The sequence below is a fragment of the Aptenodytes forsteri genome, unplaced genomic scaffold (genome assembly GCF_000699145.1).
Source record: "Aptenodytes forsteri isolate BGI_AS27 unplaced genomic scaffold, ASM69914v1 Scaffold289, whole genome shotgun sequence".
Lineage (NCBI taxonomy): Eukaryota > Metazoa > Chordata > Aves > Sphenisciformes > Spheniscidae > Aptenodytes > Aptenodytes forsteri.
This window is the reverse complement of record NW_008795025.1, coordinates 2,073,973-2,091,009: the sequence shown is the minus strand read 5'-3', so window position 1 is coordinate 2,091,009 and position 17,037 is coordinate 2,073,973. Positions and strand designations below refer to the sequence as shown.

Here is a 17,037-nt window from a genome sequence, read left to right as displayed (position 1 = left end):
TATGCATTTGAAAAAGCTTATCTGCCAGGTAGACATGCATTTATTAGCATGTTAACAAGTTGTCCGGTTTTTGCAAAGCCAGCTGCAAGCAGAGTTCCCATCTCTAGTTTAACAGTTCACTTCAGTAATAGTTTCTAAAAGTGTAGCGTTTACTTAGAAATTATTGTAATAAAGTCGGCACATCTACATAACTTGCATTTCAATTCACAAAGGTCTTTTGAAGGTCTGGGGTTTTGGTGAATAAAACTGGGCTGGAACATTTTATCCTTTGCTTCTACCATGGTTTGCCTGTGATTTGCATATGTAACAAGCCCATTAGAGACAAATGGAGTCCTGTGTGGAAGTGTTTGAAATAAGCAGAGATTTTTAGAAGTCCTTAAGGTACAGAGCAATAGTAGCAAATGTCCGAATTAATGCTATAGTGTCCACATTCCACTTCAGTGATCATATTGAAAGCGTTAAATGTGAGGAGAAGGTAACACCTATGACGAGTTGTCTTAACTCAAACCTGCCTAACTCAAATTTTTGTCTTTCTGCTTATTGTGTTCAGGAGTGTTTAGTTGAGTTCTGGCCAGCTTTGGGTACATATAATACACATTTGGCCAGGTACAGCGTCTGGTGGGAAATCCAAGTTCTACGTACCCTTCCTGTCCTCTCTTACTTTGCTGCTTGTGTGAGGCCACACTGGGCTTTCTAACAAGAAATCTCAATGCTGATAGATACTAGTGCAACCAGGGCAATTGGAGCTAGTCTCGACTTGCTTCCCCAGAAAGCACAGGTATAACATTTTCCTGTCAAGTGATCAGGACAAGCCAGCAAAAAAGTGACAGCTTTGCCAGTTCTTCCCGCTTACCTGCATATCTGCCTCTCTCCTTGGTCTCTTCAGGTTGGAAGCTAATTTTTAAAGCACTTGGTATGCTCGGTAGGCATGTATTGGGGAAGGAGCTTTTAGATGAAAAATCCTATCATCAGTGCTTCACAGCTATCTCTGCCAGGGCTCAGGCACAGCAAAGGGGGTGCTAATGAATGGAGTGCTATTAGGGATAAAATGATTTTGATACAATTAGAAACAACATCCTTGGGCCTCAGGTCCTGCATTGTCCTCATCGTTAGATGAAGATAATCCAGGATGCTTATTTGTGGAAGATCTTTCTACTTCAATAGCAGATGAGACCATAAAAGCTTTATTGTATTTGAAGTAACTACTGTGTGTATGAAAACCTCACTTTTATCTACAGTTGTCATGCCCTTCCCTTTTAAAGGGGCAAAGGTAGTTGTGTATGTCTATAAGGACCTGATGGTGTATGCCAACTAGACAGCAGTGAGCAAAATTAAAGTGTTTACTTGTGCTACGAGCAGCTTGGGGAAATGGCACAGTCTTAATTTCAGTTCTTTTATGCACGTAATAATGGTAGGGGCTATGATTCTCAAGTAGGTAGGAAAGGGTGAATTTCTGCTATTGGAGGAGAAAAGATTACTTAATTTTGTGAAGGCAAAATGATGCCATCAAAGTCCCAGGATAGGGCTGGAGCTAGTGCACTTAGCTAATGACTTACAGCTGCTTCTCAGCCCAACATCCCTGTCTGTTCTGGATTGGGAATGTAGTTTAATGGCCATGGTAAAGTTAGCAGATTAGAGAGAACAAAATATTTTGTCATGCCGTGTGGGTAGAATTTAAGTCTCCACTGCGGTAGAGACCTGTTTTGGAGTGATCAAGCATTTATTCTCTGCTCTGGGGTTGTTTTTGAAGATCTCTGAAGATCAAGGACATACAAGCAGTACTGACAAATTCAACTGAAGAAAGAGTCCTGGTTTTATGTCCTTTCTGTAAGCTGTAGTCCCTTCACTATTCCCAGCTCAAAATAGAGAGGTGGAGCAGAACAGGAGCACCTGATTGTGCTGAGCTGTAGCAAGAGGTTACTTTTCATTGTCTCATGGCAAGGAGGAATGCAAGAATCTGTTTCATTACATCTAAGGAAATTAATTTCCACGCTGCCTTGGTAAGTGAGATCATTGGTACTAGTCCTACAGCTATTTTTTTGTAGTGGCCCTGAATTCACAGGGGCAACATAGATTTGCAGAGTTGGCTTCATGAAAATGAAGCATGGCCTTGTAGAGAGGGAACTAGCCTGAGAACTGCAAATCAGAGCTTGCTCCTCAGCTTTGTTGAGGACTTCCAGAGGATTGTTTGGGGCTTCATTTTCAGTGATACTTTGCTCCTTCAGCTTCCGCTGACTTTAACTGGAGGTATAGGTGTTTATCGCTCTTAAAATATCAGGTTGAACTTTCAGTTTGCTCATTTTCCTGGCTAAAAAGTTTGATAATTTCCTGGAGATTTGTGGGGTTGTTGGATTCAATTGGGAATTCCTTGAAAGGTCAAGAAGATGTTGGTATTTAAAATACCAACCAAAATACCTGTGTATTATGCAAGGAGGAATACTCTGCAGTCATTGCCTGCTAACAGTCATCAGTTTACATCATCCTTTTGACCTGTACAAAGCAATGGATCAAAAATTTTGCCTAGCAGGACAATTCAGCAGCTTCCTTCTTTTCTAGGGATACCTCAAATCTGTGCAAACAAGTTTTCTGGTAGCAGTATCCTATTCCTGGTTTACAGCTTTTTCAGAGTAACAGCAGCCTCTCCATCACACAACCAGATAAGTTTCAAGAATGACAGGCTGGATGAAATATCCTTACTATCAGTGTACCAACTGTGTACACCGACTCCTTCAGCTATTGCAGTACAGGCTTCTGCCTCTTTTAGACAGTGTTTAGGCACAGAACTGATGTATAGAAAATTAATTTATAAACTTACACATTTGGTATAAAGCTCCAACCAAATAAATATCTTGAAAAGACCTAAACATTTTAAACTGAAAAAGCTGTTCTGTAGGCATCTTCTTAATTGTTTGGTGAGGGGTAGACATTTGGCCACATAGAGGTGTCTCTCTCAGCAGCTGCAAAATTAGGAAACATATGCTTTGAGAACATGTGTTTTAGAAACAGTCAATCTCAGATGGCTGCTTGTCTCATCAACACAATTCTAGGTGTTATCAAGACATCTGTACGTTGTATAATTACTGCCTTGACCTGGGCAAAATTGCTGAAAGCTACAGGAAATAAACTCTACCCTTATGAATTATGCTTTATTACCTTTCAGTTCTTTTTAAAAAAATAATGGGCAGTTCCAGGTAAAACTTGACATGTTTCATTACGTGGTATTATATGTCACATATATCCTTTTTTATGGTACTGACTAAGATATAATTGGAGCCCAGTGTATCCCACAGCAGTTAGATCACAGAAATTGCAGACTCTAATCTGTGTCTGTCAGTTGTAACGAATATTATGATGGCTTTGAACACACAGGTTGACTCTTCACCAGGTTAAATGGCTCCGCTTAAATGACCTGAAAACTTGAATGAAAAAAGGAGCCAAGTTGAAACTGAGCCCTCAATTGGCTTTTGATACAAAACTGAGACCAGATGGCCATTCATTTATTAGAGGTGGTGTCAAGGAGAGACTTGGCCGCTTTGGATGCAACTTAAAATACTGATACCTGGTTGGAAGGCTTCAAGACAAGCCTGTGTGGTTTTAGTACTAGATTTGGGCAGAACATAGCTCTGAACTGTGAGATCATATAACTTCCCTGCGTGCCTCAAGTTGAAGCAATGTTGTCTGCCAACAGTGTCCTCTTGTAACCATGGTATTATTTGCTTCCTATACCATCTCATCCATAAACTTGATGTCTTCTACTGCCACTGCAACTTAGACTATACATCTCCTGGTGTCTGTTCATTAAAGCAAAATCCTAATGTTTTATTGTTTTGCAAAATTGTCTTTCCTAGCTCTGTTGCCCACCCTGCCCCCAAGCGCAAAACACAGTGGAGGAGTTATATCATCCAGTCTCACCTGGGAGAAGAGAGAATCTTAAGCCATGCTTGCAAAGCTGTTGGTTTCATTTAGAAATGTAGCTAGATGTTTAGGGTGAATATTATAACTCTGGTAAATGAGAGTGGATTTTATTTCTGAAAACCAACAACAGGGTGGGTACTGTTTTCATGGAATTTTACATAATTCTTATATGCAAATACAGTATGCATCAGTGTTTGTATTTCTGGTATATATGTGTGCTGCTTTATAATGGTTCCAGGCAGCTGTCAGATACCCACATAGTGCTGTATTTAAAATGATTCCTTAGTGACCTCTGAGCAGTCATGTATTTCTTTCATCCTTGAAGTAGTTCTCCTAGGTATGGTCAGAAATAGCACAATCTTGTTGCTTTTCGTTGCTTGCCATACTACTAAAAAGTAGGTACACTAGAACAAACCTGCCAGTGTCCCTCCTTTTTCTTGACCATCTAAAACATCCTTGAGTAATCCATACGGAAGCCTTGCTGCTTCTTCGAAGATCCTGGGAAAGACTGACCAAGAGGTGATACAGAGGGGTCCTCAGAGGGTGGGGACACGCACCATAAGACCGCTTACCTCATTGACCACAGTAGGTAACAAGATTCCTGTTCTTTTGCCATTTTTGCTCACTTCACCTCAAAAGTGTGCTTTCTGTAAAAAGACAGCAGAGGACCCATTGGCCACAGATCTGAAGAAGCCCAGGCAGCTCATGGCAGCTGTTTAGGGGATTAAGCCTTCATGTAGCTCCTGTGTGTTCAAACACTGGCTTCAGCTTGCTCTGCTTCCACAGAGCAACAAGCCCCCCCCCTACAGGGGAAGGCTGTATTTTGAAAAGCTGATGATGTTTTCTGTTGATTGTCCTGTGAAGCACTGAAGTGAGTACTTGGGGGAAGAGCTCATTCTGTACCATGAAGCTTAATCAATGTTCACACGTTAGTCTCATAGAAGAGTAGAGTTCCTTGAACCAAGGAAATACATCATCACAGGAAGCCAGCATACTGATTTCTTTCCTGTCTGTGCCAGTTTCTCGAGAATAAAACAAGTTGTTCTCACTCACTGTGCTCAAGCATACAATTAGGTATGTTTATTCGGTGCAAAACAATTCTGCTGTGGAGCATGGAGTTGCATCCCAGCTAAGGGACAAGGAACAAAAAGGATGCAAGTCTTCCTGCTCTTGGTTATATGAATCTGTGGTCCAGTAGCCTTAAATGCTGAGATTCTAATGTGGTTAGTCACCTGCTCTGATGTTCTCAGCTGTGCGGGATACAGACTTTCAGTGTCTCCTGTGTGTATGGAGGTGGGCAGAATATTTACAGTGCACACTTGAGAACGTTCTCAAGCTTACCAGCCATCAGCAGCAACTGAGCATTTACAATCACTAACATCTTGGCAACTGAGGCTTTTCAGAATCTTATTTATGAAATAACTAGATTTTATGCCTTTCAGATGAGGTTGATTTTTTTGTTGTTGTTTTTTGTTTACTCATGTCTCTTTTTCTGTTTCTCTAGTGAAGCTGTGGTCTACCAACTTGGACAACTCAGTAGCAAGCATCGAGGCCAAGGCTAACGTGTGTTGTGTCAAATTCAGCCCCTCCTCTAGGTATCACCTAGCTTTTGGCTGTGCAGGTAGGTAAAAGGGGTTTTTGGGCAAAGAGATACTGTTTCTTCCTTCCTTTGTTTCTTATTCCCCCCAGAGATGTGAGGTTGGCTGCTGTGCCCAGGACTGAGGTGTCTTTGCAGTTAAAATGCCTCTGAGTAAGACTTTTCAAGTGTGCAGTCACCCAGAAAACATCATGATACCCGAGTGTCAACTTCATCCTGCAGCCTGACTTTTTAATTTGGGTGTCTCTATCAGAGATAAAAGCTCATGAAAGCAAGTCACCTAGTGTGTTTGTTGAGATCACTAAGGCAACCAGGCAAAGCTCAGTTTTGAGAGTCTCATAGCAAAGTTAATGTGTTAACATGGTGATAGCTGTTCTTTCTGATTTATAGCATTGCTCTATAAATACTACAAAGCCATACTGGGAATTTTAACTGGTTTTACCTGAGGCGTGCTGTAAAATAGTGGCTGTGCATGTTTCCCATAGCTGCAACTACAATCCCCGTGGGTGGGCTCATGTTTTCCTAGGTTACTGAGGTGTCTTTGCAGTTAAAATGCCTCTGAGTAAGACTTTTCAAGTGTGCAGTCACCCAGAAAACATCATGATACCCGAGTGTCAACTTCATCCTGCAGCCTGACTTTTTAATTTGGGTGTCTCTATCAGAGATAAAAGCTCATGAAAGCAAGTCACCTAGTGTGTTTGTTGAGATCACTAAGGCAAAGCTCCAAAGCTCAGTTTTGAGAGTCTCATAGCAAAGTTAATGTGGTGATAGCTGTTCTTTCTGATTTATAGCATTGCTCTATAAATACTACAAACCATACTGGGGAATTTTAACTGGTTTTACCTGAGGCGTGCTGTAAAATAGTGGCTGTGCATGTTTCCCATAGCTGCAACTACAATCCCCCTGAGGTTTTTTGTAAAATAGTGGCTGTGCATGTTTCCCATAGCTGCAACTACAATCCCCGTGGGTGGGCTCATGTTTTCCTAGGTTGGGCAAAGCATCACTTAATTATTTTTTTTAAGTAGTCAGTGGGAAAGGTATGATGAGCCTTTTATTCACTTAGATTAAATAGTTCTTGGTGATAATACAAAGATTTGAGAGCAGAGTGGGTATTGTGCTTTGAGAGGAAACTGTATTGTGCTATGCATGCAGCAACTGAAACTCAGAGGTACCTATAAATGTTTAACAAACTCTGCATTTGCTTTCTCTCTGGGGAGTTTTAATGCACTTGTAACTAAATGTTCTGACAACATTTGCTATCTCTGGACTTCAGGAGATACGTTGATCATTCTTGCAACCACTGGTCTGCCATTTCATTTAGGTGTTCCCATTTCCAGGCTGGTTCTACTTAGATTGTGACTTTTAGGAGGAAAAAATAAATTTGCATTTTGATACACTGCAAAAAATGGATTCAAGTTGGAGTGTAAAATATTGACTTCTTTGACAGGCATCTCGCTGAAGTTTAGTGAATTACATGCAAGAATAGAATTGAATTACAATACATACTAGCAGCATTTGAATGAAAGGGGCTATCTGTGAAAGGCTCTAGGGAAAGATGAGAGCACCAGCTCCAAATGGATCAGCTGCTGATTCAAATAGATGTGTAAAAGCACTATGAAACAGAATTCTTCCTGATAAATCAGTAACTGGGATTCCTTTCCACCTGAAAGGCAGAGGGGGGATAAGGCACAGATAAATCTATGAAGGCTTTCGGAGCTGTAGGGCACGTGGGATGGAAGCAGGTAGGAGTGTCTCTATCCCCACACTCATGTCTAACAAACCACGATGGGCTCGCCTTCAACAAGTGTGTTTGGGAAAGAAGCCTTAGCAAGCACTAGGAGTTATACGGAAGTTTTAAATGACTACATGTGCATTTTTATGATTTAGAGAATGCTGAGGGGTAAAATGGTATTTGTACTGGGGAAGAAGGCGTAGGAGGAAGACTAGATAAAATTTTAAGTGTTTACATCTGCTTGATGCTTGGTAATTGAGTCTCTAAATAAAAATTAAAATTGGTATTTAACTATGATTGCTGAAACAATTACATGGAGTAATTGAACTGATGGGAATGACTTCCCACAAAGGAATTCTAATTGATCTTTCAGCCATAAATACATGTAAAAAAAATGGCATATGAAATTAAAAGAAATACTGGGGTCTTGAAAGATGTTATTTCTGAACTCCTAAAACAAAATCAGAGCGAAGAAATGAGTTAGTGTCTACTTTCGTACTCCATGTAGTCAAACAGTCCTGTTTCATGTGTTGTGATGGAGACAAAAGTTTTTCTCCTCCATTAGTTTCAGCTGGTCTTCTTTACTAATTTTATTTAGTCTAGGGAAAAGGCAATCTAACTTGTAAATAGTGTGATTTGTCATGTGGGCTATAAAATTAATAAAGGAAGAGTCAAAGCTGGGGTAGTTTCAGCTTCTCTTCTTTACTAATTTTATTTAGTCTATGGAAAAGGCAATCTAACTTGTAAATAGTGTGATATGTGGGCTATAAAATTAATAAAGGAAGAGTCAAAGCTGGTTTCCTTGAGTAGTAGTAAAAAAAAAAAAGGTGGATTGGGCACACTGACTTGGCCATTCCTGTTTGCCCCCCCAGTAGGAATAAAGATGAGTGATGTAAAACACTAAACACTAATTCAGTGACCAGTGTAGTGGGCAATTTTAGAAAGCTGTCCTAGCTCTGCCTTGGCTTGTTCACATGCTCAGGAGATATTCAGTTTTGAAAATTGTTTCAATTACTTATTCAGTGATTTAGTCAATGGTAAAAGAGCCAAGACTTCCTAGCATCGCATGCCCAACAGTTTTGTACAGTATTTAGGCAGAAGTGCTGCTCCTGTATATGCTCTCTTGTTTTATTTGTTGATTTGATGGAACTTAATGCTATATGTTTGTATATATATTTCTAGTTTAAGACATGATGAGATAAGCAATTGATGAAATGGTTGCTGAGGGGGGGAGTATTTGTACTTAATATTTGAGATATAAAAGGAGGAAGTAAATTGATTTAATATGCTATTATTAAATTACTAAACATACATGTTTCAGTTCCTCCCCTGTATGCAGAATAGCTTGCAAGCTATCATGCCTTGCTTTAGCAGTGTAATTTTGACTACAAGTCTAAATTTTTTCAGTGTTAATATTTTGAGATTATGAATTTTTTCAATTTTCATTTCTTGTTTTTATTTTCTCTTGAGGTACTTTCTTAACCATCCATACAGCTGAAACCCCTTTTCATAAGGTCTCGTTCCTTCATACCTTGCTTAATGAAACATTTTCCTCTGTCCTTGACAAATGCATCTTGCCCACTTGCCTCCATCTATTAGAAATGCCTCTTTGAAGTGGGTTTTCCTAATCAGATGCTTCAACTAGATCAGCATCTCTTTGAACCTCTGTGCTGGTTCCCCCTTTGCATTCTCCACAGAAATAGGATGGCTATCTTAAGGTCCTATCTACCTATCTCCAGTTTACATATCCCTTCTCATTTGTTAGTAAAATCTTGACTGTTTGCTCACCTCTGCCAGTGATGCTATATTGTGCATGGGTAAAATATTCCGAGAGGTACTTTTGTGCTTTCTCTTACTTTCTCCAATTTTAGAACTCCCTTTTACAGAAAAATAAGAAGGAAGATACTCAAAAGTCCCATAGAGGTCTACCAACATGTAGCATGAATTATGTGAGCTGATGCAGCAGCCTGTTGAAGTACTCTCATTGCCCTTTTGTTCCCTGTGGGCCTCTATCTGCTGAGGACCTCCGGTCCTCAAACCAGGGGCTCTTTGGGGTGGGGGTCACTTCTGCACGTCCAGTGCTGAGGGTGATGGCAGCTTGACCCCCAGCTGGGTCCCTCAGCTGTACTGCAGTGTAGGTAGCCACAGTCATGTACCCACAGCTTCAGGGCTCTAAGTAATCCTGAACCAGAGATCTTCGTTTTAAAAAAGCATTTCCACATGCACCCAATTTGTGTGCTGTATTGTCAAATAAAAGGAGTGAACCGAAGGACTGCAGTGATGGATTTTGAAGCAAGGCCAGGCTGCAAACTCTGTGGCACAGCCAGGGAAATGGGGGTTATTGCTCCAGCAGCTTTGGCTGTGATTTTCTCCCTGATAAGACTATGTTGACTCTGCTAGACTGCTCGCTACTGTTCATACTATACTGCTCCTCCTTCGTGGAGGAGCTTCCCTTTCCCCCTTGTGCTGAGTTCCTCTGCAGGTCCCTGCCCATCATTGGCAGCAGAAGGAGAACATGAAGTGACTGCCTTGAATGATGCATCCTGAAAAGGAAAATGATGTGCATTGGAATTGGGATTTATGTGTATTTCTTGGTCAAACCCTCTGTGCTTCAATATACCTGTTAGTAAACATGAGTAGTGATCATGGAAGGAGTTGCCATGATGCTTTGATTTAGATGTAGCCATGGTCAGAAGTGTTGTTAAATTGTGTATCTCCATATGGAGCACTTTAGTAGAGAGTACTGGGTTGGCTTCAGATGTCGTAGAAAACCATGCTGTAGTTGCCACTATAGAAGCAAATCCCAGGATTACTATCTAATGTGGATGATATATATGTTTCTCTTCTGGGCTCTTCACTCTGAAAGCTTTTAGATGACCAAAAGATCATTTTGGTAGCTTAAAACAGAACAAATGAGCAATAAACTGGAAATAGAGCCTATACAAGAGAGGAATGGGTATTTGGTTTGGGAAATAATTCTCTTAAAACCAGACAGGCACTTCAGGTGAGAAGGAAGCTAGCGTGTCTGGCTGCAGCATGATAAAATCTGTTGCAGTGGAGAGGGCACATAAAAAAAAAAAGATCCCTTTTGTCGTTACTTTAATAAAATATTCTATTTGCATGCTTACTGAGTTGAAACATTGGGCAGTATAAACTGTAATCACTGCTGAATACAAAATCAGGTAATTTTGTGGTCTTTTCCTCTTTTTAAAAATAGATAGGGTTTTATCCTGAAATTAGCTATATAAATCATGACTGAAGTTATTGTTCTGCCTCAGCAATAGCACTGATGCCCTCAACCCGTATATTTTCTAGCAGTACCATTTCCCTGCTTTAAAAAAAAAAAAGGCTGAAAATGCATGCAGTTTGCCGCTTGAATGTCCAGGTTGTGCAGTCTGGGTGAGATCAGACTGTCTGTTAACTCTAGTGAGCTAAGCGTAGCTATTGATAGTAGTAATGCTTTATTCCCAGCATGCTGTAATAGTGTCAGCAGCTACCACTGACCTTTTATTTCCCATATATTATGCAGAGAACATGTAATCAAAAACTTCAGATTCCTGAGTTCTTAACACTAGATGCATCATCCTCTTGCATGCTATACTTTTTCCCTGTAGGACCCATAAATCTAGCAGGTTGTACTGGGGGATGAGAGGGGTTCCTCAGGGCTGCAGAGATGCAGGACAGAGACTACCTGCTCCCCAGGAGCTTCACAAAATAAGTGGAAGCAGTGGACAAGTAGAGATGGACAGAGGAGAGCAAGAGAACAGCTGCAACATGGTCAGAGCTTAAGGTTTTGCTGGGTTAGTTTTAACCTTGATCAGGTCTCCAGACTGCTTCACTGCGTTGTCACAAACTCTTGACGGTGTGAGTTGAGATGAAGTGACCAGGGTAGGGAAAACATGGGACAGTGCTGATTTATGTTGGTTTTACTACTTACAGCCTCAGAGTTTGAGACTACCTGCACTGGGGATACTGTACTCCCTCCTAAACATTCCCAATTTTGCTTTTCCATCTCTTCTTTCATACTGGCAATTGTGTGGCCAAAACTGAATTGCCTTTTTTCTGGGTCAGCTTATGCACTGATCATAGAGCACTAGTGCCAGCCCCAGACAGGCTTTTGGCAGCCTGAATTGAGATCAGCAATAGTTACCAAGGGGTGAATCCTCACTGAACATGAGGTCTCCTCCCAGTGCTGAGGTTTCTGCCCCTTCTTGCCCACTCTCTCTCCTCCTTATTCCCTTCCCTACTTGTACAGTGACACTGAGCAAGAGCACTTCCCAAGAAAGTGCTTTTCCTTCAAAGATGGTTTTGCCCTTTCCCCAGCAGGTTTTGCATGCTTTTTAAAGAGCTTCCCTGGGCACCATCTTCAGCGTTACAGAGTGGCATTGTACTCTGGCTTTGAAAGCTGCCACCTCTCTTCCATTGTTGAGCGGCCACAAAACTAATGATACCGATCCACAGCATCCAGCATGCCAAAGGACTCCTGTTGCCATGTCAACAGCTTTGTTTTCATTTGCAACTATTTACCCACCCCCTAAGATCTCTGCATTGCCTTGATGCACTTAAGAGTTCAAGGTCACGTGTCGTCTTTATCAGCATCGTTCAATTCTGCTAATATACCTGGTGTCCAAATGGGACTACTTTGGAGACCATCCTTGTCCAGTGAAATATTGATTTTTCTGCTGCAGTAACTGGAGCAGTGATTTCTCTTTTCCAAACATCTCCCTGTAGAGTTAGACTTTCATACTGCCTCGGATCTGGGTGACTTGCCTGCCTTGTCGCTCAGCTGGGAAGAATGATGTGATATTAATGACCAAGAAGGCAGTGTGCCTTTTTGGAAGAGAATTGATGTTTTTCAGCTGAAAGCAAGGTCTTACCTTAATAGATTCTCATGGGTAAGTACTCTGCTCTATTGAAAGCCTGCAGTGACTCAGAAAGAATCTATTTGTGTGAATATATGACACGTTTAGGGTGGAGTTAGGCAGCTTCTTTGGGCTTAAGCTACAAGATTACCTTTAGCGTATGAATTGAGGGCAGTATTCAAAGGCACAGACAAAGGTTAGGCATTTCTTTCAAGCCTGTAGAAAAGTTCACAGCAGTGTTCAACATTCAGCCTTTATGAAATCGGTATGGCATGCAGCAGTCCAGGGCTCGCCCGTAACTTGCATTGGACTTTACATGCAGAGTGTCTTTTCTTTTTTTGCAGGTATTCAATAATCTTCCTCTAGTCCATGATCTCTGAGGCTATTGGCAGGGGAAGTAGGGGACAAGGTTCATGTTTTGGAAGTGCACACTTGTCACCTTACAACTTAAGCTCATTACAGAATTCATTGCAAAGGTTTCATTTGTTGTAACCTTTGAAAGCATCTACAGCACTTCAATCAGTTGAGGTCGTTTGGAGGAATCTGTATTTTTGGCCAGTGTGGTTGTAGTCATATTTCTGTCCTGACAGTACTTATTGTGGGGGAAGCACTGAGTTTAGTGGGATTGTTTAGGTTAGAACACCATCTTAAAGGTTTGACTTAAGTTATCCCTCTTCTTGGATGCTGGGATGTAAGTAAAAGTATCGAGCCATACCTTCTGCTGTCCTGGTGAAGACAATCTTTCTGGTACTGGTAGGTAGATCACATTCTGCTTTTGCTCAGGACTGACAAGCAGGAGAACTCCAGCTATGCCATGTTATTTAAACCTGCGATATCTGCAGTTAAGCTGACTTGCCTGTATCTGTGCATCAGAGATGCTACCAGATCAGCCAGGCACCTGCACAGTGTTGTCCTGCCTTGCTGCAGCTGCTTCCTAGGAAATCATGAAGGGACACACAAACCACTTAGAGGCATGCAGGGTGTGTTGTACATACAAATTTCACATAAGCTTCAGAGTTTAAAAGCTTATGTAACTTTTTTACTTGCACAGAAAAAGTAGTCTCTGACTTGTGTTGGATAAAGCATCTGCAATGAATAGTGAGTAACAATATAAAGACCTATTGGGAGTTTCCAAACTTTATCCCAGAGGCCGTCACACTTAAGTAACAAGTGAACAAATAAAATGAACTTGAAAAGCTCCATTTAATTCTCTTGAGAAGAGGATAAATCTGTCATTAGCAGAAATGAGCGTGCTAATTGTTTGCTTAAATATTCTTTTCCTGAACATTTTGTCTTCCGACTGGTGTAGAAGTCATTTAGTCAATGTTACAAAATTCAAATTAAAATTGAAATGAGCCTTGAAATTCAGGAACAGAATAGGCAACTCCAAGATTCATCTTTTCTTCAGGATGCCAAATTGCTTTTGCTACTAGCTGTTGCTGTATTCCTTAGAGTTTAATCTTTTCCAACCTCGGCAGATTCCAAAGCTGCAGTTTTTCTGGTAGCTCATTTAAAGGAATTGCTCATTGGAATGACATCATCTGTAATGGCTTCCTGTTATCTCCTGGTCAGACTGCTGTGTAGATTAACCGTTCCAGCCTTTTATCTGAGTACTGTGCACATTTAGACTTTTATAACATACGCTACTTTTTCCATGCAAACTGGTGAAGATTGTCACATTGCATAGGAAAATCTATAACCTGCAAATGCAGTGTGGACTCTCATCTCAAAGGCTTTGTTTGATAGTATTTGAGCATCCAAGCATTGCATGTGTTTTTAACAGGAATTTTTGAACACTTGGGCTAGCTTGAGAGGAATTTGTCTAAAGATGCCCTCTTAGCCATTTGAATCTCAAGATAACAAAAAGTAAGACTAGATGTGTGTGGAAATCTAGTTCCCTTTCACATCACTTATTTCATTGCCTAGCTAGAGTGTACATTGGCTCTTTTCTACATTGCATACTTGTGTATCATCATGTATTTTTCCATGCTTATTTCCTTGTCTGCATAATCCCACCATAACCTTTGGGGTTTTGGTTTAAGCATTCTTTAAGCTTGAATATTAGCGATTGTGACGCTGTGTTTAATATCCATCAGCTCTTCCAGTGGAGTCTGCTTTGAGGGCAGTTTAAGTGATGAATCGGATCGCCATCTCCAGAACCTAGTAAAAGAAAGCTTATATCTCCTCAGGCTAGTGAAGCAAAATGTAGTTCTGGACCAAAATCAGGTTTGACTGGTAATTTGGCAAATTCGGGTCCTCAGCTGCATATTGTAATGCATATGGCAGCAGCCTGCACTTTCCGTAGAGACTGTTTGACTGCTCTGAAGCCTGTTTTATTCTTTTTGTATGATGTTTGCTGATATGACAAAAACCCTAAAGCTGTTGCTTCATAAATGTGCTCCTAAAATTTTAGGGAGGATGTTCCTTTTCATATCTACCTTGCTTAATGTCTTAAGCCCTTACCTACATGATCTTGAGCTCTTGGAGCCTGTGGTCCCTGGGAGTCTGACTGTGCTGCCCTTTCCCTCCATCACAGCTCCATGACCTGCACATCTTTGAGTCATTCAAGAACCAGAGCTGACATGGGTTTGCAGTAGGAACAAATACTGTGTGCAATAAGTATCTTGAATCAGGAGAGATCTAGTGATTCATCTATCGGTGAATGATGTAGTACTTTTGGCTTTGAAAGATGTATCCAACAGTCATTGTACAAATAAGACTCCTGGTGCTTATGTGAGAAGTTTCAGATCTTCAGAGATGTAATCCATTTAGACAGCATGGTTTGAAGCACCTTTTACTATAAAATGACTGTTCTTCACATGTTCTAGGTGTCTTAAAACTCATTTTGGCCATTGGCCTACATGTGCTAGTGCATATAGGGTTGTACATGTTACATAGTCAAGGAGAAAAGTCGGATTAAGGGTCTGAACAGTACGTAATTCTTTTTTCTCTCTCAGACATAAAGAATGAATTCTTCTAAAAGCTGCAGATTGCTACTGCTGTTGTCTTCATTGCTTTTGTAACATTAGTACATCTTCCTTATGTGTACTGAATATTCTGTTTCTCTAACTGTCTGATAGAAGGCAATCTTTGAATTGCACAAAAACCAGCTATCCCTTATTCCTGTGAGAAATCTCTGTAGCTCTTTAAAACCGTAAAGGTCAAAGTTTCAAAGGAGTTCTAGAGAAATCTGTTTTGCTTCCCCCTCCCATCAGAGCCCTTTTCTCAACTGATTAAGATCTCTAATGTTTTATGTCTCCTCCTTCTCTCCTTAATACTAGACAAGTTATTTAGGGTGGAGGTTTTATGGGCTGCTGTGTCAAAAGCTTTAGACAAGTCACTAAAAAATGTCCCCAGTGTGTAAAGACCATTATCCATAACCTGGCAAATGTCATCTGTAACTTCAAGCCATAGGGAATCTGTCGAATACAAAGGTTAAAAACCCAGTTGGCGGTTCCCATCAAGGCTGCTGTTTCCTTCATCTGTTCAGCAGAGGGAGATATAGATCTTTAGTGAAATGCTAGTGTTGATATACATTTTAAAGAAAAAAAAGTACATTTGGTGTTAGTAAGAGATGAAAATCACTGGCTGAAGCAGTGTATAGTTTTCCCTGCAGAGCTCTGTCAAAATATTTCAAGTGCTAACCTGAAACCCTCTGCTGTCACATCCCTGAGCCTTTCCTTGGTAGAAGGAGAGGTAGGAGGTGCATATTATGCTGTTGGTTTTGCCAGAGATTAAACTGAGGCTACCAGACATGTTTAATCTAACCTCACTCTCTTTAATTCAGTTTTCATGGAGTGGACCTCTCATGTTGCTTCCTTTGTCATCCATTCTGCTAAACAGAACACTGTTAGGCATTTTCCTTCTTAAAGCTGTGCTCTTCCTTCATTTAAATGAAAACCTGGACTGGATTTGTGTTGGGTTCCCTTAATACGATTTTTGGGGGCTGTTGCCCATCATCTGTATTGCAGTGTAGGAAAATGGGATTGAGTTGTCACCCCCAAATACCCACGTGCCGCCTTCTGCTTTAGAAACTTCCTTTCATCTCCTCGCTAACATCACGGGCTCTGTGGCTTCCTCACTTAAAAGGTATTTTTTTGAAGATTTTGCCACCAACAAAATAAATCATACAGACCTTGCTTAATCTTGTGTAGTCTTCAGAGCATGCTGTAAGGGAAGAGCACATGGGGGAGGCTTTGACCTGCAAGGAAAATATTGAATGCTTTTCCAAAGTTCAGTCCCTCTTTGGGTGGCCATTGAATTTTTGACACCTATGAAGTCAGAGTGTGCGGAAGCTCCCTGGGAGTCTGGTATGACAGTGTTTGAGACCACTTGTCTAGACAGAACTCCGATAGCAAACATGAATGAAGGACCGCATCCCAAATCATCTCAGGCACACACATGAAATACAAAATAAGCGCATTGTTCTAGCTTGCTGCTGTGGACCAGAGTGTTGCTTCTAGAAGAGATTGCTGAGATTTCCCCAGGGCAACAGAAAATGGTTATTCAGAGAAAAGCTGTTCCCTTACTGCAAAGGGAACTCCAGGTAAAAAGAGGAGGAAAAAGCAAATGCATCATATGGGTAATTTTGTCTTAGTTATAGAACCAAAGTACTTGCAATTTCTGCTGGAACAGAAAATTGTGAATACAAAGCCATATCCAGCAAACATTTTAATGTGCTTGTAATGATGACTGTTGGGATAAAATTTTCTTCTTTTATTGGGGTTTTGTTTTGTTTTTGAAGGGAAGGTATATACAGGAAAAATAAAAAAATACCAGTTAGCTTTGCCTGTGCTACAATGTTCTACAGGGAGATGTTGGGGTGAAATGGATTTATTTCTGCTCTCTCCTCTTCATGTGATTTGTTATGCTGCAAGTGGAAAACAGCACACTGAATTCTTCAGCAAAATGCTCCACATAGTTTCGTCTGT

General features: G+C 40.7%; 1 protein-coding gene across 2 annotated transcripts in view; it reads left to right on the top strand.

Moving 5' to 3' along the window:
• The window catches only part of RFWD2 (ring finger and WD repeat domain 2), a 132,532-nt gene that overhangs the window by 68,611 nt on the left and 46,884 nt on the right, over positions 1 to 17,037 (top strand). For both annotated transcript variants that reach the window (XM_019471175.1, XM_019471174.1), the window contains exon 15: positions 5,420 to 5,536. In XM_019471175.1, the coding sequence (XP_019326720.1) occupies positions 5,420 to 5,536 (117 nt within the window). The remainder of the gene's footprint in view (positions 1 to 5,419; positions 5,537 to 17,037) is intronic.